General features: G+C 52.7%; 9 protein-coding genes across 9 annotated transcripts; 4 read left to right on the top strand and 5 right to left on the bottom strand.

Moving 5' to 3' along the window:
• Window positions 1–833: 833 nt before the first annotated feature.
• Window positions 834–1,913, bottom strand: ASPSYDRAFT_36485 (DUF3632 domain-containing protein; the record flags this gene model as incomplete). The annotated part of the gene is made up of 3 exons (XM_040845433.1): window positions 834–959; window positions 995–1,449; window positions 1,505–1,913. The coding sequence occupies 3 exons, from the start codon at window positions 1,911–1,913 to the stop codon at window positions 834–836; spliced, it is 990 nt and encodes a 329-aa protein (XP_040697357.1).
• Window positions 1,914–2,474: 561 nt separating this feature from the next.
• On the top strand, window positions 2,475–3,020 carry ASPSYDRAFT_36484 (uncharacterized protein; the record flags this gene model as incomplete). Its single annotated transcript, XM_040845432.1, has 1 exon — window positions 2,475–3,020. One exon carries the CDS (start codon window positions 2,475–2,477, stop codon window positions 3,018–3,020), a length of 546 nt encoding a protein of 181 aa, XP_040697356.1.
• Window positions 3,021–3,728: 708 nt separating this feature from the next.
• ASPSYDRAFT_62137 (dihydrodipicolinate synthase family protein) lies at window positions 3,729–4,616 on the top strand (the record flags this gene model as incomplete). Its single annotated transcript, XM_040850078.1, has 1 exon — window positions 3,729–4,616. The coding sequence occupies one exon, from the start codon at window positions 3,729–3,731 to the stop codon at window positions 4,614–4,616; it is 888 nt and encodes a 295-aa protein (XP_040697355.1).
• Window positions 4,617–4,738: 122 nt separating this feature from the next.
• ASPSYDRAFT_94748 (Zn(II)2Cys6 transcription factor) lies at window positions 4,739–7,059 on the bottom strand (the record flags this gene model as incomplete). Its single annotated transcript, XM_040853016.1, has 3 exons — window positions 4,739–5,770; window positions 5,816–6,786; window positions 6,834–7,059. 3 exons carry the CDS (start codon window positions 7,057–7,059, stop codon window positions 4,739–4,741), a joined length of 2,229 nt encoding a protein of 742 aa, XP_040697354.1.
• A 683-nt stretch (window positions 7,060–7,742) lies between these two features.
• Window positions 7,743–9,207, top strand: ASPSYDRAFT_212504 (alpha-hydroxy acid oxidase; the record flags this gene model as incomplete). The annotated part of the gene is made up of 8 exons (XM_040844040.1): window positions 7,743–7,836; window positions 7,898–8,034; window positions 8,088–8,322; window positions 8,368–8,520; window positions 8,567–8,641; window positions 8,691–8,944; window positions 8,991–9,067; window positions 9,118–9,207. 8 exons carry the CDS (start codon window positions 7,743–7,745, stop codon window positions 9,191–9,193), a joined length of 1,101 nt encoding a protein of 366 aa, XP_040697353.1. The 3' UTR covers window positions 9,194–9,207.
• Window positions 9,208–9,395: 188 nt separating this feature from the next.
• ASPSYDRAFT_187757 (uncharacterized protein) lies at window positions 9,396–11,215 on the bottom strand. Its single transcript, XM_040843596.1, has 6 exons — window positions 10,958–11,215; window positions 10,485–10,903; window positions 10,298–10,438; window positions 10,033–10,247; window positions 9,783–9,980; window positions 9,396–9,701 (listed from the first exon to the last, which is right to left on the bottom strand). Exons 1-6 carry the CDS (start codon window positions 11,140–11,142, stop codon window positions 9,474–9,476), a joined length of 1,386 nt encoding a protein of 461 aa, XP_040697352.1. The 5' UTR covers window positions 11,143–11,215; the 3' UTR covers window positions 9,396–9,473.
• A 944-nt stretch (window positions 11,216–12,159) lies between these two features.
• On the bottom strand, window positions 12,160–13,770 carry ASPSYDRAFT_36479 (uncharacterized protein; the record flags this gene model as incomplete). The annotated part of the gene is made up of 3 exons (XM_040845431.1): window positions 12,160–13,346; window positions 13,397–13,596; window positions 13,646–13,770. 3 exons carry the CDS (start codon window positions 13,768–13,770, stop codon window positions 12,160–12,162), a joined length of 1,512 nt encoding a protein of 503 aa, XP_040697351.1.
• Window positions 13,771–14,045: 275 nt separating this feature from the next.
• On the top strand, window positions 14,046–16,939 carry ASPSYDRAFT_51043 (GMC family oxidoreductase). The gene is made up of 4 exons (XM_040848215.1): window positions 14,046–14,953; window positions 15,015–16,020; window positions 16,080–16,853; window positions 16,908–16,939. Exons 1-3 carry the CDS (start codon window positions 14,507–14,509, stop codon window positions 16,481–16,483), a joined length of 1,857 nt encoding a protein of 618 aa, XP_040697350.1. The 5' UTR covers window positions 14,046–14,506; the 3' UTR covers window positions 16,484–16,853; window positions 16,908–16,939.
• On the bottom strand, window positions 16,552–18,634 carry ASPSYDRAFT_212495 (uncharacterized protein). The gene is made up of 8 exons (XM_040844039.1): window positions 18,241–18,634; window positions 18,077–18,192; window positions 17,960–18,026; window positions 17,759–17,898; window positions 17,431–17,710; window positions 17,091–17,381; window positions 16,908–17,021; window positions 16,552–16,853 (listed from the first exon to the last, which is right to left on the bottom strand). Exons 1-8 carry the CDS (start codon window positions 18,515–18,517, stop codon window positions 16,630–16,632), a joined length of 1,509 nt encoding a protein of 502 aa, XP_040697349.1. The 5' UTR covers window positions 18,518–18,634; the 3' UTR covers window positions 16,552–16,629.
• Window positions 18,635–18,867: the final 233 nt, after the last annotated feature.

Here is an 18,867-nt window from a genome sequence, read left to right as displayed (position 1 = left end):
TTTCCTAAACTGGATGTCCATTCAGCGTTCCTTCCATGGTTATTCAAATTGTGGTAGTGGCTCAGTCCTTGGTCCTGTTGCTAGCCCTCACACCGGTTTCGTGTCTTTACTGCATATTGGACGGATTTGCCTTAGCATGTAAATACTAGGTATCATTTATACCATGTGATTGCAGTGAAGCGCTTCAGTAGCATCAAAGGTCCAGCGTCAGGAGATCAGTAAGCTCTGATACATGTAAAAAGGAAGCACAATGCAAAGAGGTATATGAAAATACCTTTGGTCAACGGGCCATACGAGGTGCAGTGGTTGATTGCCAGCTGGTTGTATGCGCCATATCGGTGATACAACAATGGGGCTGCTTCTTGACGCCATTCGTGGACTACTCAGACAGGTTGTTCGAAGATTCCTGTGGTGCCCGGGGTTATTGTTGTGATAAGCGCGGCTGCTTCGGATGAAAGTACGAGAGTTCACGCATTATCCCTCATTCTGAGGTCATTCGCCTTGTTCAAACGCAATTGAATTTATCGTGGAGTGACCGTTGTTTAACATTGTTTTTTCCTACTTTATTAAAGCAATGACAGGGTCCTGCTTTTTGGGAAAATGTGCGGGTCCCTATGTGCTAAAATAGAGGTAGGTTTCCTTCGGCCACTTGGTTTCTGTTAATCTGAGCGGCTTCCAAAAGGTATACGTTTATGGCGCTGTCGGATTCACAACATATATTACCAGCTGGAGTGATGGGAAATGTTGAGCTGGCCAAGCATCTTATACAGGAAGGATATATAGATAACACAGGTAGCAGTGGATTGTTAACGGCTAACGGCCGGCTTAGAATACTACGAATTGTAACGAATGGCAGAAGGTAATACTGACAGGAAGTAACAGGGGATATGGCACCAGGGGTGAGAGTTCATATGCAGGATATCAGCAGCGGCAGTGACCTGGACCTGGGTCTGGCTACGCTATAGCCAAAGGCAGTAACAAGTCGCCCTCATACCCCGCCAGTGTTGATTGCAGAAGGGCGAGCGGTGCGCGCCAGAGCTGCCATGTAATCTGCTGCATCGGCCGCAAGTCGGCGAGCCTCGTCATTGACTGGGTATGCCTCAGATGTCGAAATCTCCGCGAACCTTCTTTGCCAAAAATCCCAACGCTCCAAGCCAAATACTGGACCATCGTACAGCTCGTACGTCTCGAAGACTTGGTAATACTCAGCCTCAGGCTCCAGGTCGAGGACCATTGTTTGGAAAAGAAAGCTTCCGCCATATCGAATCCAGACGGCTGAGCCCATGACAAGCGTAGACCATGCGTAGCTCGATGCAGGCCGTTCCAAGGTGTCTCTCATCCACCAGATCATCAGTTCACGCGGATTCAGGAAGCCGGTAGATGCAAGGCGGCCTTGGAATGCACAAATATTGACCAGTTGCTGAGCCTCAGTATCAGTGTCCCAGGTTGCTATTGTTCGGTGTTAGTTTGAGACTGCGTTGTCTGCCATTTCCAGGAGACATACCTCCGCCAATTCGATGGCACTCTCTTTTGAATTCCGTCATGCCATCGTAGAATACATAGCCGGGCATGCCAATGGGCTTGGTAAATCTGTCACATCTGCCCAGGTTCTGAACAAGTTTTACGAGCTTCGCCTGCGCCGGGTGTGAGTACGGTATCTGCCTGGCTGCATCCAAGAGCAGACCACCGAGGTTCAATTCTGGCCACGATATTCGGATGTCCCCATAGGAAATCTGCGTTTCTCTCTCTGGAAGCATTGCATATAAGCGCAAGAATGCTTCGCGCACAGACAAATCTGCATCCAAGTTCAGGCACCGAGTAAGAATGCTCGCTGATTCTCGAGGCTTATAACCCCCGAACTCCTGATTGAGTTCTTCCTCTTCTACCTCGAGACATAGATTCAGTGCTGACATTGCAACTTGAAGTGGACAATAGGGGTCCGTATAAAGAAACAAACAACAAATCAAGGGCAACAGAAACAATGTCTGCCGTATGCCTGTTAGCGTTATTAAGCGACGCGTGAATTTGAGGATCGAGAAAAAAAGATTGATAATTCTTGTCAATATTTTCCTTAATACATTATCTTCACTAAGCGAATACATAACTTTAAGTACTTTCTTGCCCATGATTGCCGTTATCCTGATGCGGAATAACGTCGAAAGAGGCTATTCATAGCAACCCCTCGCTATATCATGGGGCGACTTCGAACCATCAAAACAAGAAAACCAAGTCAAAACACCCAATATATATATTAATAGACCATCTTCGTAGACCCGTCGGTGAACAAAGACTAGTACAAGATGTTACAAAGACGCTTTTCCGATTATTGAGTCGGCTACGAGCGTATCAGGTTTCTTTGACGCTGTCATGCTTTCGGCCTTGTATTACCCTGCCTGTTCCGTCAGTCTATTTATTGAGTGACGTGCTCTAGCAAGGCCGTAGGTATCCTGATTCCGATAAGTTCCGAGCTAACAATGCAGGTTGACCCAGATATTGGAGTTGAGGCCACCATCAAACGGGGTCTACTCCCCCACATGGACGGGTGCAAGCAGGATGAATACTGCACCATATTCCAGATACCTCGGGGCTACGAGCGTCACGATAGTAGCATTACCACGTTATTCCGGATATGCCATCTGCAGTACATCTTGAAGCACGCTCCTAGACCAAGCAATAGTAAGTCCCGAGGCAAACGCCCCCATGGGCACGGTGACAATGAAAACCTTTTCAAGGATGAGCGAGTGACACTGTTGACATTGGATGGTGAGGCATTCCAGGACAGTCCGACTCCGGGAAAGGGAGGTAGGACGACTGTTATGTGGACATATCCTGCAAAGGTATACGACTACAGTTCTCAAAATACCAAGGGCCACGCAAAGCCGGGGTACCCTGCTCTTGATCCAGGCCCTTTCAGAATCGTTACTAACCGCGACATGGAGGTTTTGGGCATGATATACCACCCAATATTCAGCGATACGCTGTTTCTCCGGGCCTCGGAATGCACAACAACTACATCCTGATACCTGGTTTGTTACTATATTGTTCCGCTGACCGGGGTGGGTGAGTGATACGTTTACCTCCGTCTTTCTTTCCCCTTGTCCTCTTTGTTCCAGATATTATTAGCAATCCATTGCTTGCAAAGGGCATTCCGCGAAAGCAAGTAAGAACAAGCGTAGCTATATTTAAATCATTCTATTATAATGGTCGGATAATGGTGCCAGTAAAGGTCCGAAAGCTCAGGGCTTTGGGACCGACCCAAAGGCCACGAATATCAATAAGACTGCTCCTTGCCTCCCAATCATTCTGTTGGTGTTGGTGTTGATAAGCTAGCTTACACCCAATGACGGCCAGTTCATAACTGTTTGATACTAGAGACAGTTGTCCCATTAAATGCACGGCTACGCCCCGTAAAATGGGCCTAATACTATGTATGTAAATACAGCAGCAGCATAATTGCGGAACAGCAAGTGTTTGCCAAGCTCGGCTTCCCCAACTGTGGAGGTGGCGATAGAGACTGTCCCAAAACGGCAACCGTTTCCTACGCCCGCGGGCAATATTAGAAACCAAACAGGGAGGCCTTTCCAACTGCCTGCCCCGATTTAGTTCCTGAGAAGTATATGTACCCCTCGTGCCAGATAAGCCCCTCCATCTGTCTCATACCTGTTCTGCATTCTTTCCTGTTTTATCGACTCCTCTCTATCTTGCAATCTCCAGTAAGATATACCACAATGTCCTCCCTGCACGGAATCCTCGTCGCCCTCATCACCCCCTTCACCGACGACAAAACCAAGATCGATGAAGCCCGTCTAGAATCCCACATCAACCGACTCCGGGCCGCCGGTGTCCACGGCTTCGTCCCAGGCGGAAGCACAGGCGAATTCACAACCCTATCCCTTGCCGAGCGCAAGCAACTCACAGAACTCTGCGTCAAATACGCCGGCGGCCTCCCCGTCGTCGCAGGCACAGGGAGCACCTCAACAGCCGAAGCAGTCGAGCTGGCGGTGCACGCCGCCCAAGCCGGCGCCGCAGGAGTCATGGTCGTCCCACCCTTCTACGACGCCGTGAACCTCGAACAGCTCCATGAGATGTTCGCCGAAATCCACAACGCCTCTAAACTGCCCATTATGTACTACAACATCCCCTCTGCGTCGGGACTGACTCTATCCCCAACCGAGATCGCAGGCCTGTCCAAGGTCGGCGTCAAGTACCTCAAGGATACCTCAGGCAATGCGCCGGCCTTCACAGAGCTCGTCTTCAGTCTCTCGGATCAGATCACCGCCTTCAACGGATGGGATACACTCACATTCTACGGTCTCGCGGCTGGATGTCCCGGTGGAGTCTGGGGCGCCGCAAACATCATCCCCGAGCTGGCGGTTGAGCTTTACGAGGCTGTGACTGTGCGCGGTGATCTCAAGCGCGGCCGCGAGCTCTGGACCAAGGCGTTCCCGATCTGCAAGTTCCTGGAGTCGCACAATTACGCGGCTGCTGTGAAGACGGGGGTTGAGCTAAGGGGGCAGTCGACTGGTGGACTGCGCAAGCCGTTTGCGTTGCTGAATGATGACCTGCAGGCGGAGTTGAAGACGATGCTCCAGAATGCTGGTGTGAAGACTATCTAGCTTTAAAAACTAGGCATTACAGAGGCTGTATGTATTCATGAATGAAATATAGATTTCAAGGACATTATCACACAGTAGCAGTCGTTACTCATTACATACATAAACTGGTAGGAGATAATACATTAACAGAACAACGGCCATATCTGCCTCTCCTGAATAAACGTCGTCCATACCGGCATAGGCTCCCCCCGATTCGTCTCAAGATGCTCATCCTGCCTCCGCCATAAATTCAGCATAATCTCCCTGGCGACGGCGAATCCCGCAGGGCCACAACTCGCCATCGCCGCATCAACCCAAGCCAGCACCGCTTCGCGTCTCTGCGTCGTCAGCGCCTCACACCCGGCAATGAAAGCGGGCCACGCCGCCCCAGGTCCAGTCGGATGTTCATGCGGCAGGGCAGCCGTAAAGTCTGTCAAGGAGGCAATAACACTATCGATATGCGCCGCCAGGATAGCAGGGTGGACGCGGCGGATGCGTCTGTAGAAGAAGATGACGAGGGCTGCGTTCAGGGCGCGCAGCATATGACTATGCGGTTTCGACGGCTCAGTTCCGGCTCTTGTAGACGTGAGATCGCACGAGCAGATGAGGTTCTCGAGGCGGATACTGCGGCGGTGCAGGGCCTCCCATGCTTCGAGGCTGGTATTCTCGCCTGCGTGCTGTGCGCGCCGGAAGGTCTCCATGACGTTTGCGAGACGGGTTGTCTGGGAGAGGAGGCTGAGCCAGGTTTCGGGGATGCCGTAGACCTGTTTGTAGAGGGTGTCAGAGAAGCTGCGGGAGTCTTGCAGGTGGATGTCGTGCAGGCCGGTTTGTTCGTCCTTGGGCTCGTTGATGTTCAGGTCGCTGTCTGCGTCGTGCGCTTCAAGGCGGAGGAAGTCGTCTAGTCGGGGATTGGATTCGTGGGGATTTTGTCCCTCTGAGATGGTTTGCTGGCGATGGCGTTGGAAGTTCGTGTCGAGGGCTTCGATGAAGGAGGTCGATGGGTTGTAGTCGTGCAGCACGTAGGTACTCTCGCCGACCAGGCGGAGCCAGGTGTACACATGGTGTAGGAGCCGTGACTTTTGGGATATCCGATGCTTCAGCAGGCCGCGTACTCGCAGGATGTATTCGGCGTTTACCATGAGTGTTCTTGCATGTTCTTGCTGTCCTGATATGACCTGCAACAGTCAGTAGAGTGCAGGCATAACGGTCAGGCAACCTACCGTGTATTCAATCAAGCAGCAGATGGCCATGAACTGGTCCTTGTATTTTGCTCGCTTTGGATCTTTGGTTTCGCATCGCAGCGACTTTTGCATGTGGTCCCTGGCCTGCTCAAACATCTGGCCGGCAGCCTGCTGCCAGTGACCGGGTGAGCCAAGGGAGTTGTGCGTTGATGAGAGATGCACTGCAGAACAGGCCAGCAAACCGTAGAGATTTGCTAGGCGTGCATGGCTGATCCTCTGCGAGCCTAGGATGGTCAAATCGTTATAAGTGGCCATTGCAGCGGCGAGATTCATGATCCTCCACGGCGACTTGTCGCCCAGCGGCATGATCACCAGCTGGGGAACCACTCTCTCGTTAAAGTGTTTGAACAGTAACGGCGCATCAGTCAGTGCAGCTGCGTCAAGGAACGTCGAGGCCATTTCAATGGCACTGGATGGGGGGGTCATGGCTGCCATGTTGTTCTGGACTGGCGCAATGTCCTCAGGGACAACAAACTCGTGCGATGCATTATCAGCCACCGCATCGGCACTTAAGTACATATCGAAATTCAACATTGACGGCTGGAAGAATCCCGGCTGCTCCGGACTCAAACCTAGGATATCCGACCAGTGCAGGAAGTCGTCGATATGTGAAGGCGAGTCGTTGAGTAACGAGGGCAGTGCGACGCCAGGATCCTGAGCAACAGCCGTATCAGAAACCGTCTGCGGTGGACTACGAAGCGCGCCTTCTGGCTCTGGCGGTGTGTACTTCTGACTCTCTGGCTGCTGCTGCTGCTGCTGCTGTTCCCCCTGCATATTGTTGGACGCATCAGGCGCAAAGTCCAGCACCGAGAATGGGCCCACGACAATATCGCCCACAGGCGGCCGATCGGGATCGCGGGTCTTGACGTCGATTTCCGCAAGGGACGCACTGATGGAGCCGGAGACGAGGTTTGAGCCCAGGGACGTGCTCATGGACTGTCTAGACTGTTCTGGGGGGCGTCAGTCGTCAGTCACGGTATGAGCGGGCGATACTGACCTGTATAGAGATGGCGGCGGGTGCCAGCGGTGTCGTCGGCCTTGTCGCTCCCACTGCTGCTGCGCATCCAGCGGACTTCATTGGTAAAGCCCTCGCAGGGGACTCCCAGATTCCGACAAGTCCGACAGACAGGCCGCTTCTGGTCGCATCTGACATGGCGGCGACGACAGGTGCGGCATGCGCCCAGGGTGTGCGATCTGCGGGGGCGGGTGGACCTGGAGCCCATGATTATGATGGCAGCTGCGAGAAGGGAAGTGCCTTCGAACAGGAAGTCAAAAGAAGAAGGGAAATACGATCGTGAAGTGCAGCAAATCGAAGCCCGTGGGGTTTGGGTCGGAATCGCCTGCCGCGTTGGTGAGTGGAGCTCCAGTCTGTGGTACTGGATCATACTCGTTATCTATTGAACGTATTCCTATCTTTAATTGGTTAACTGGTGATTACGTGTGATTGGATTATGCAGTGTAGAAAGGTCCGGTAGATGTCGATAAATGCTGATAATGGTTTGTGGCCGGGTCTGCCCTAATATATATATATATATATATCTATTGTTCATACTGTAACACCAACCCAGTATATCGCCACGGTAAAGACAACGTAAACAAATATTCCGCATAAGCACCCATTTTAGAACCAATGCCTACTCATGGAAGAATACAAGCGACATGCACTGGCTTGTCGGCTCCAATTACCAACACAAGGCCTAAACGACAAACCAGGCAGGCTATCCCGATCCCAGCTGTCTCCACGATAGGAAGCCATCACCGCAGCATAGCGACGGCGTCTATTACCCCGAGGCTCACCATACGGGCTGTACGTGCTCATGTCCGTCTGCTTTAAGGCCGGGACCCTGTCGCTTTGCTGCATCCCACCATCGCAACACCATCCCAGCTGCCACCGATCACACTCACAATGGCCCACCGGGGAGAGAGCTTCGCCCAGGATGTTTCCTGCATTGCAGACTTGAAGAGGCGGGGAAGCAGCAGGCTCCCTGCTATGGTTCGAGGTGCGACCAGACTGGGAGCAAATGGGCATCAATGGCCTGAATACTAAGCTCCAATCGACAGATTATTACAACGAGGGCGCGATGGATCTGATCACACTGCGCGATAATGAAGCAGCATACGATCGCTATAAAATCCTCCCCCGGGTTCTGGTCAACGTTGCCAACGTAGACACCAGCACCGATATTCTAGGCACAAAGGTGACTCCCCAGACATAGCTAGATGGATTATACTGACAAGAATGTCAATACAGGTCTCCCTCCCCTTCGGATTCAGCCCGGCGGCATCGCAGAAACTGGCCCATCCCGACGGCGAAGTCGCGACCTCCCGCGCAGCAGCCAAGTTCGGTATCTGCATGGGTCTGTCTTCCTACTCGAATTATTCCCTCGAGGACGTCGGGGCGCAAGGACTGGGGAATCCATACGTGATCCAGATGTGCGTGCTTCGGGATCGATCGATAACACTGCAGCTGTTGAAACGGGCGGAGAGTACGTCTTCCCTGCATTGCGCTGTTTCCTGTCTGACATTCCCAGAATCCGGATACAAGGCACTCTTCCTCTCAGTGGACGTGCCAGTGCTGGGCATGCGCCTGAACGAAATGCGAAACAACTTCTTCCTGCCAGAAGACATGGAGTGGCCGAACATCCTCAGCAATGGGAGCGACGACTCCGACAAGACCAACTATGGTACATCTACCCATCTCCTTGAGAAAGCTATTCTAACTGTACGTAGATCCAAGTCTCGACTGGGAACAGACAATTCCCTGGATTCGCGCGAACACATCAATGCAGATCTGGCTCAAAGGGGGTACATTACGTCCGTCCACGTAGACGAAGTCGACATTAACATCCAGCAGTATGCTCCCCCGCCGACGTCGAACTCGCAATCCACTACGGTGTCGACGGCATCATCGTCTCCAACCACGGTGGGCGCCAGCTCGACGGTGTCCCTGCAACGCTGGACTCGCTCAGACTGTGCGCGCATGTCGCCCGAGGCCGTATCCCCCTGGCAATCGACGGTGGAATTCGCCGCGGCTCCGATATCTTCAAGGCGCTAGCTCTTGGTGCTAGTTACTGCTTCATGGGTCGGATTCCGATTTGGGGTCTTGCAGTAGGTATCCCTTTCCATTGTTTCTATTCAAAGCTGACTGTGGTAGTATGCCGGACAAGAGGGGGTAGAATTGGCAATTAAGATCCTGCGGCAGGAGCTGCTGGTTACGATGGCGCTGGCTGGGTGAGTACCGGTGACCCTATCCATTTTTTACAGAGGCTAATATACTGCAGATGTCAAACGGTGGCTGATATCAACGAGAACCATCTGTCGGTGTTGCAGCCGGATGGGAGGCTTTCGAAGCTGTAGACATGGCTCTCTATGAAGGATTGCATTGCCAGTTTAGCGTTTAGATTTCCAGATCGAATGGATGTTTAAAGCTGATTTTTCAATACACGTTTCTATGAACTAATTATAGAGATTCTACATATAGCCTTGTTCCTATAGTCGAGATACTTGAGGACATTCTAGTAAGCAAGAAAACACCATCTTAAACAAAACATAATCACAACCCTGTCTAAATCCACTACCTGCGTAACGTTCAATCTATACCAAATCTCCACAATTTCACAAGTAAAAGAAAAGAAATCTACGCGGTATTCGCACACGAAAAGCTCGCACTCCCAGGGTCATCATGGATCGCCTTTCCAGAAGCATAGAGACCCAGGGCACACATAACAACGCCAATAACAAAACAAAACACATTCAAACAAGTAAGCGCAATCTTTCTTTTCGACGAAAACCACAGTCCCCTGTTCATGAAGAGCCAAAATGCACCGGGGAGACTGAAGCTGAACCAGCTGGCGAAGAGGGCGGTCTATACAAGATCAGTATACCGTAGCCCATAGTTATAAAGTAAAGTAACTAATGACAATGTAATTGGTAAGGGTGGACACACCATCAAACTAAGGAGACTGCTGAAAACAGGAATCGCTGTTGCAATAATCCAAGCAACAACCCAGAGGGCGACGCCGATTCCAATCCACGACCCGACGGCCATAACGTCGCGCTTCTGCATGCGATCTGTCCCGGCCCAGACACGGGTGTAGATTGATTTGCAGGCGATGTGGCCGTTAATCACGCCGGCGATAATAATCTAGATTGTCATGTTAGACCTATGGCTATTAACAGTTCAGGGAGGCACATACGGTTGGCAATGCGATGCCGTATGCAACCTTAGAGACCAATGGGTTAACAGAGCCAAGGGCTGGCGATTCAACATCCGCCCCGGCGAAATAGTAGATGACGACTCCTGCAACGAGGTATAACGAGATATCGATAGATTGTAGAAGGGTAAGGGCTTTAGGGAAGTCCTTGGGGTCTTTCAGTTCGGCGATGACATTGAAGAAGGCGTTGTGGCTTGCTGGACGGCGTTAGAATGGGTATACACAAAGACTTGAATACTAAGCTCACCGTATGACAGGATGATATTCAGTGCAGAAGTGAATCCAGTAACGAGGTTTGTTTCGGTGGTGGCTTTAACAGGCCCACCGGGGTGTTCGATGCCGATGGCGACCATGGCGATCATCACGGCGCTGAAAATACTGATGAATGCTGGGCGATATTAGTTTTGTACAGCAGGGTATTGGAGAGAACTGACAAGCAAGTGACAGCCACGACATGTTCTTCATCGTGCGTGGCAGGGAGAGAATAAGCGAGACGATCAGGCCAACCACGCCAAAGACAAGCGAGCAAGTGCCATGTTCTGTCAGGGTATTCATCGCCACGGTAAAAGTGAGAATATGGCTCGCCATCAGAAAGATCAAGAAGAGCATCTGCCCACTGAACAGGACCTCCCGACCAAAACGGCCCATCAAGACTTCTCCCGCATCGGCCATACTGACAACATGGGGATACCGCCACTTGAACTGCCCGATCACGTAGCCGGTATACGACGCAACAACACCCATCGAGAGGAGAATGACAATAGCAGGAGCAAGTCCGAGACCAGCTACAGCCGCAGGAATGGACAGAATGCCGAGCGAGATCGTTTCAGCGACCATCAACAGGCCACATTGCCTAAGGGGCCTATCATCAGTGACAGTGTATAAGGGTCGGAATCGCAAACCGTACCACCACTTGAGAACTTTGTATTTGACTTCTGCGTGTGACTCGTCACCGAAGGCATCCTGGCGATACGGAATGCTTTCGGCTTTTTGCTCGTCTATGGCCATTCCGGCGTTCTCTTCGTGGGTTTTCTCGGGACTGCTTTCAATGTCGGTGTTTGCCGGCTGGGCTGTGTATGATAGATAGGACATGGTTATAATGGAGTAAAAGTATCATATATGTGTTAAGGTATTGAAGGTTAACGAGTAATGTGAATGAGAGGATGAGACAAAAGGGGTTATGAAAGCTGCAAGTGGGAGGTCGAGGGCAAACACCGCACCGGTGTATCCGCAGACAGGTGCTAACTTATATTGAAAGAGACATGAGGAGACTCTGTGGAACCGCGCAGGGAGTCGGAGGACAGATAGTCAGCGTGGCTACGACACAGCATCCTCCGTCTTATCTATGGGCCCTGCGAGTAGAGATACTCTCGCCTTGCGGGATATTCAAGATACAGTTTCAGCCATCTATTCAATTACCGATTGGCTACTTCTAGGACTGAGTTTAATTACTTCCCTCACAGCGCAATATTGTACCCCGGACATTGTTGTTATTCTCGTTGTATATGCCGCAAGCTGGGGACTCCACGATACTCCGTCTGGGGAAGCCCAAACACACTCCAGCCGCTCCACAGGCGCTTTATCTTCTGTCTCCTCAGATTGGCGAGAGAGTGTTTCCGTTTTGTAATTCGTGCTTCTACCCCGGGCGAGACACGTCGTGTGCACCCTTATCTAGGAACAACCTGCCTATTCGGTCGTGGCAAAACGCTCTCCCAATTGCAGCCTGTTTGATCGCCAATAGCCGCACAAGAACAGTAACGTCGCGGCTAATGAGGCCAGACCGTGCGGGATTTAATTTCGGCGTAGGTGGTTGCATGTCGACATCGGACTCTCCTTCCTGTCTGAAATCAAACTACGGGATGCTCTCCAACTCGGTCTATTCCGTTTTGAACGGCTCCGATATATAGTCTGAGTGATTACAGGCTGATGATGCAGCGCCTATCATAAGGCAACCGGGTCCGAAGCCATTTGATATAGAAAGATTTTACAAGTATGTCTACCTCGTGGGTTACCACTACTACCAGCAGCACATCATTAACCGCTTCTAGTAAACCCAGGCATTGGATAGATATACAAGGTAGAGTGTATTCTATAGCACCGTAATCTAATCTAGAGTTTGTTTCCCATGTTGACATGCACCGCCTTGACCTGTGTATAAGCCTCCAGACCAGCCTCTCCCAGCTCGCGTCCAATTCCACTCTGCTTGACACCCCCAAAAGGCACACGCGGGTCGCAATCCTGGCTGCTGTTCACCCAGACCATGCCTGCCTCTATCTCCGCCGCAACACGATGGGCACGCTCCAGGTCGCGTGTGAAGACCGCCGCTCCAAGCCCGTACGTTGTATTGTTAGCACGCTTGATGGCGTCCTCTTCGCTGGAAAATGGGAGAATAACAACAACCGGGCCAAAGACCTCCTCGCGGACGATAGCGTACGAATCACTCTCCCCCGTAAAGACAGTCGGCTGCACGAAGTATCCATTCTTGTTCTTTGCATCAGCAGGAGCATGTGCAGCGCCTCCAGTGACAACCTTGACGCCGTCCTTCTTCGCGGCTTCAATGTACGATAAAATCCGGTCATATTGGGCCCGCGTAACCTGAGGACCCTGGAACGTATTCTCGTCCCACTGGTCGCCGATCTTCGACGTCGTCTCGACAGCCTCCTTGAACCTAGCCAGGAAGGTCTGGAAGATATCCTGGTGAACATAGATGCGCGATGTAGCAGTACATATCTGACCCTGGTTCGACATGATTCCGAAATGGGACCACTTGACGGCTTGCTCGAGGTCTGCATCTGGGAAGACAAGCAGCGGTGATTTGCCTCCTGTTTCTAGGGTGATGTTCTTCAATGTACCAGCAGCCAGCTTCATGATCTCCCTTGCTGTCATGGTCGAACCCGTGAACGCGATCTTATCCACCAGGGGATGTCCAGCCAGCGCAGCACCAGCCTCGCGACCGTAGCCATTGACAAAGTTTACAACGCCTGGCGGGAATCCAGCCTCCTTGAACAGCTTCGCAAAGATCAGAATGCTCAAGGGCGTCTGCTCTGCAGGCTTCAGCACCACCGTATTCCCACAGGCAAGCGCCGGTCCCAACTTCCAGCACGCCATGGACAGGGGATAGTTCCACGGGATGATCTGGCCGACCACACCAACAGGCTGGCGGATAGTATATGCGAATTTCTCCGGCGTTGTGCTGATAGTCTGGCCGAATGTCTTATCCGCCCAGCCGCTGTAGTATCGAATCGTCCCGATGGCTTCGACGAGGTCTTCGTTGAGGGCGACGTGATAGGGTTTGCCTGTGTCGTCAGTTCATTGCCCACGCGCAGCCAATTCACAGCCAACATACCGTTATCCCACGCATCGATAGTGGCAAACAACTCCTTATTCTGTTCCATGAGGTCTGCCAACCGGCCCATGAGCTGTCCGCGCTCGGTGCCAGGGAGATTCTTCCATGAGGGGTGCACGAGGGCTGCTTTGGCGGCCTTTACTGCACGGTCGACATCGTCTACACTGGCCGCATGCACGGTCGCGATCGGCTTATCTGTTCTGTATTGCCGTCAGTAAGGCATCTAGAATGCAAGGCAATGAGACGAACGCGGGGTCAATCGAGGTAATGGTCTGGCCGCTCGACGCAACGAACTCGTTGTTGATGAACAGGCCGGTGGGCTGCGTGTACTTGCGCCCGTTGGGAGCGGTGATTTCAACGAAAAGGTCAGACATGATCCGAACAAGCTGCTAAAGATGTCGATAATGTTGATAAAGACGTTGGCTGCTGTCGCGGGCTCTTATGTGAAGATGGTGCCAGCTTCTTCAGTACACGATCCCAGAAAGGAATGTCCTTCCGACGGTGGGGTTTACTGTGCATAACGTATATCAGGTTGCAGTGGGTATCAGTTTGTCATTATTTGTTTGCGTTTCGATTGCATTTTTTTTGCATTTCGTTTACATGGCTTGTTTTATGCAAGCCCTACTTCGGCAAGCGTTACGTGTGCATGCCCTGCCCTACTTGTGCACGCCAACTGCAACTCCATAGGGCCCCTCTACTCCTCTACGCATGTTAGGCCTCCCTCCACTTCCAGCTTATCACAGGTCTCACCACTCAGGCGCCCTACTCTGGTCAGACTCTCACATGGATTCAGCCGACAAGCCGCGGGCTCAGCTCGACCGTTCCCCGCACAAAACCTCCAATGACACCGAAGGCCACGTCTTGATCAGTCTCGGTTGAGTCTTAGGATAGTATTACTTTAATCTATGTTAGGCGTTCTAGATCCATGGCAGAGAATCCCTCGCGCGGGTTCGCGCCAGTTCAGCGTTGTGCCCCTCTCGACATTAAACTTCAGCCGTGACCTCAGCAGCTATAAGACCACCATCTCTGCTTTGCTGGACCAAATTTCGCCGAACCAATTTCCTCGAACCAATTTCCCCGCTCATTCATCGCTGAAGCAGCATCACCAACATGACTAGACTTGATAGCAACGGCCAAGCCTCCCCCGCGTCCTCCGTCGAGGAGTTCACCCAAACCGCCTTTGACTTCATCATCTGCGGCGGCGGGACAGCTGGATGCGCCATCGCAGCTCGCCTCAGCGAAGACCCCAACGTCACCGTCGGAATTGTCGAAGCAGGCAAATACCGCATCGACGATCCGGCCATCGACACGCCCGCGGGCTTTTTCCAGACATTCGAGAACCCAGAGTATGACTGGTGTCTGTACACCGCGCCGCAGACCGCGAACAATGGCAGAGTCCACCATATGCCACGGGGAAAGGTCCTGGGTGGTTCCAGCGCAATCAACTACATGATGTACGTCCGGGGATCGCTGCAGGATTACGACGACTGGGCTGAGTTGGCCGGTGACGAGGGATGGTCTGCGGCGTCGATGAAGGAGTACATGCGCAAGCACCAGGTGGCCCCCCATCTATCCAAATATGGCCCTCACTATATCTACTTTTACCTAATAAGTGCAGACTCTTGAGTCCGTCAACACCGCAATCGTCGACGCCCCATCCCCCCTCGTCGCAGAAAACCACGGCACAACAGGCCCAATCCGCACCAGCTTCAACGACGCATATCTGCCCATCGACCATGAGATCGTCAAAGCCGCCGCTGAAACGACCAGTCTCCCAAACAAGCCTGTTGACGCCTGGAGCGGCGACCACATCGGCTTCTACCACAGCCTCGGTGCAATCGCGCGCTCAGGGCCCAACGCTGGTAAACGCAGCTACGCCGGCCGCGAGTACTACGATGCCAACTCGTCACGGCCCAATCTCAAGCTCCTCTGCGAAGCACGAGTGAACCGCGTCCTCCTCGACGGCACCAGAGCCACCGGAGTGAGCATCACCCTCGACGGCGAGGAGTATACCGTGTCTGCAACCCGCGAGGTCATCATCTGCGGCGGCACCATCCAGTCCCCCCAGATCCTCGAGCTCTCTGGAATCGGCGACCCAGCTATCCTCGCCGCGGCCGGCGTAGAATGTAAAGTCGAGAACCCTGCCGTCGGCGCCAACGTGCAGGACCACAGTCTCAGCCTCATAATCTGGGACCTCCACCCCGGTGTCGTCAGCTTGGATACCCTCTACCAAGTCCCCGAGGCCATGGAAGGCGCAGTTAAGCAGTACGCAGAAACAGGGACAGGCCCGCTGAGTGCTGTCTCCGGCACGCAGGGCTTCTTCCCTGCGAAGCGCATCCTCTCTGAGTCTGAACTCGCCGAGGTGATCCAGAGTATCCGGGATATCAAGCCCACCACCCCGTTCCACGAGAAACAGCTCCAGCTCGTCATCGCACACCTGGAGAGCGACATCTCCGCGAACATGCAGTTCGTTTTCCTGCCTGCAACGTTCAACGCGAAGGACGGCCTGGAGCACCAATCCAAGCTCCTTTCGCCCCCGGGCCCAGGTCAGCCAGCCGGTGCCAGTGCCGCGCTATGTATCCAGTACCCTGTATCTAGAGGATACATCCATATCCAGAGCAATGGTACGCTCCTTTTTATCTATACCTGACTTTCCCTCCAGCTAATGAAACCAATCCAACAGACCCTGCGCAACCCCCCACCATCCAACCAAACTACATCACCCAAGAAGCAGACATAACCCTGATCGCTGCATTCCTGCGCTGGGCAGACAAAGTCGGTCTCGCCCCTTCTGTGTCATCCTCCATCGCGAAGCGCACATTCCCACGCCCAGGACTCGACCTGCAAGACCTCTCACAGGCGAAGCAGGCTGTGCGCGAAGTCGTCGCTGGCGAGTACCACATCTGCGGGTCAGTAGCGATGGGGGATGCACTGGACTCGAACCTCCGGGTTAAGGGGGTGCAGGGGCTGCGTGTTGCCGACGCGTCGGTGTTTCCGAATAATGTCAGTGGGAATATTATGTCGAGTGTTTATGCTGTTGCGGAACGGGCGGCGGATTTGGTGAAGCGAGACTACGGTCTCGTTTAATCCTTTGCTCTATCCATTTAGTACGTATGCGGTATGTGGTTGTGCCGTACTGGTCTATTGGGATGGTGGGCTCGTCTATTTCCAATCATGCTATTCACTATCTTGATCAAACATACTAGTTATCGGTATCTTACTTGTTGAGCTGTTCAAAGCATATACCTAAACATAGGCGACCGATCACCCATCTTAGCCATCTCATACGACGCATAATTCGAGACATCCATCTGCTCCCTCTTCCGATTAATCCGCTTATACGACTGGCGCAGCACAAGCACCGCGCCGATGCCCACAACACAGAACCCGAGTTCCAGCGCGTGTCCGAGGGTGTATTTCGGGGCGTCCTGCTCGCGGTAGAAGTTTGATGCCATTGCTGTACATATAGTCTGTTAGCTTATACCTGAAAGGACAGGTGGGGAAGGCATACCGCCAGCAAGATTTCCCAGGCCGATATGCATGGCCATCCCAGCAGCACGTTTGTAGTCGCCTGCGAGGTTGACGCTAATCCAGGTGATGTTTCCTGGGAAGGCGGGATATATACCTGAGTCCATTAGCTACATACGTAACACGGGGGGAAAGGGAGGGATGCAGGGAGAAAATGTGGACACACCAACAACAGCAACGAAAACGCCAAAGTATACCACGCCTGGAAGGCCGCGGTCTGTTGAGGCCAGGACGATGACGAATCCGATGGCGATCAGAGACATGAAAAAGAGAATGAACGGCGAGCGCTTCTTGTATCGATCAGACAGCCAGGCACCGAAGACGGCAACAACCGCGGCGGTGATGTAGATGGGCACCGTGAGGAGCTGTGCCGTCGATGATGTATAGCCTAGATCTTTGATGATGGAGGGCAGGAAAAAGGAGATTCCATAGAGGGGACAGGTTATACCCCAGTACACTGACAGCATTAGCTTAGGGCTGTTGCAGCAGGAAGGAGTGGCGCTTACTGAACAACCCAATATAGATCTGCCAGTCCGTCATGGCATCAACGACGTATTTCATGCGGAACTTGGCCTCTTCCTCGACGACTTCCTGTCTGGCCTCTCCAGATGTCTGCGTCCGCAGTGCATTAATCACGTACTCTCGTTCCTGGTCCGTCAGGAACGATGCCGTCTCTGGAAAGTCATACATGGTGAATGGCGCAACAACACCAACCAACACGGTCAGAATTCCCTCGAGGATAAAGATCCAGCGCCATCCGGCAAGATTGCCCACGCCGTCCATTTTCTAACACCGTGTGAGCAAAGGCAGGGTGGCAGCGGAGTGTAATCGTACCGCGATGGCCCAGGCCAGGATACCGGAGAATGCACCGGCGACACTGGCCGCGCTGAAGAAAAAGGCCTGACGGTACTGGGCGAGGTGTCGGGGGTACCAGAGGGTGATGTAGTATGCGATTCCGGGGTATAGGCCGGCCTCTAGATGTCGTTATGTCAGTTGTGCTCGCAGTGATGGGATAATAGAATACAAGGGGCGTACCTGCGACACCGAGGAAGAGACGGGCGATCAAAAGGCCGTGGTAGTCCTTGACAATTCCCATCAATGTCTAGATATATTAGTACTGTATCTTCCTGTGGTGTGGCGATAGAAGCGCACCATAACAATCCCCCACGCAACCATCAGCAGAGGCAGCAATCTCGACGGCCTCAATTTCTTCAGCAGCAGATTACTCGGCAGCTCGAACGCGACATAAGTAAAGAAAAACACCGTCACTGTTGGTCAGCAAATACCTGACCAGATTATCCGCTTTTCACACATACAGCACCAATTATACTGCGGCCCCGTCATATGCAAATCATCCAGCATCCCCTCAATCTTCGCATTGCCAATATTGCCCCGGTCCAGAAACGCCAGCAGGTACAGCAGTGCCAGCATCGGGATCAGACGCAGGTCCATCTTGCGGAGGACGCGCTTCTGCATCTCCGGCGAGAAAGCCGCGGCAGGGTCTCCCACAGAGCCAACTGGGCTGGCAGCAACATTTTCGTGCTCGAGCGCGGTCGCACCGGGCTTTTCGAGATCAGTGTTGTAGAGCGACATCGTGCGAATGGGCTGGATAGTCAAGTCGAGTCAAGTCAAGGGCCTGCAAGCCGTCCTTAAATACCCTAACCCCCTCACTGAAGGCAACCCTCGCGGGCAGCAAATATCCCCCGCATTTCAGCACGGGCGAGACCCTTCCCCCGGTCCCCAGACTGGAGGCCCGCGGTGGAAGAGTAAGCCATTAGTTTTTGAGGGGAAGCTTCAAAGGGGAACCGGATACGATGCGAGGGCGCGCAATTCGAAGGCGCAATTAGCTGTGCAGGTTACACCGATCCACTGACACGCACGGGACATTCTTGGCTTCTCTGATCATCATCATTAATTCGTTCATCATTAATCATTATTGAGTC

The sequence above is a fragment of the Aspergillus sydowii genome (assembly GCF_001890705.1).
Source record: "Aspergillus sydowii CBS 593.65 unplaced genomic scaffold ASPSYscaffold_16, whole genome shotgun sequence".
Taxonomy (NCBI): domain Eukaryota; kingdom Fungi; phylum Ascomycota; class Eurotiomycetes; order Eurotiales; family Aspergillaceae; genus Aspergillus; species Aspergillus sydowii.
This window is presented reverse-complemented; position numbering and strand designations above follow the sequence as displayed.

What these genes read in the sequence shown, in the direction of transcription:
- ASPSYDRAFT_212495 (XM_040844039.1), bottom strand. Translation starts at nt 18,517, where the DNA reads ATGTCGCTCTACAACACTGATCTCGAAAAGCCCGGTGCGACCGCGCTC. An exon ending in TTGCGTGGGGGATTGTTATG is followed by an intron (nt 18,027 to 18,076) that starts GTGCGCTTCTAT and finishes TAATATATCTAG; the next exon opens with ACATTGATGGGAATTGTCAA. An exon ending in CCTGGGAAATCTTGCTGGCG is followed by an intron (nt 16,854 to 16,907) that starts GTATGCCTTCCC and finishes CTATATGTACAG; the next exon opens with CAATGGCATCAAACTTCTAC.
- ASPSYDRAFT_187757 (XM_040843596.1), bottom strand. Translation starts at nt 11,142, where the DNA reads ATGTCCTATCTATCATACACAGCCCAGCCGGCAAACACCGACATTGAA. An exon ending in GTCGTGGCTGTCACTTGCTT is followed by an intron (nt 10,439 to 10,484) that starts GTCAGTTCTCTC and finishes AATATCGCCCAG; the next exon opens with CATTCATCAGTATTTTCAGC. An exon ending in GAATATCATCCTGTCATACG is followed by an intron (nt 10,248 to 10,297) that starts GTGAGCTTAGTA and finishes AACGCCGTCCAG; the next exon opens with CAAGCCACAACGCCTTCTTC.
- ASPSYDRAFT_51043 (XM_040848215.1), top strand. Translation starts at nt 14,507, where the DNA reads ATGACTAGACTTGATAGCAACGGCCAAGCCTCCCCCGCGTCCTCCGTC. An exon ending in AGTACATGCGCAAGCACCAG is followed by an intron (nt 14,954 to 15,014) that starts GTGGCCCCCCAT and finishes TAATAAGTGCAG; the next exon opens with ACTCTTGAGTCCGTCAACAC. An exon ending in CATCCATATCCAGAGCAATG is followed by an intron (nt 16,021 to 16,079) that starts GTACGCTCCTTT and finishes CCAATCCAACAG; the next exon opens with ACCCTGCGCAACCCCCCACC.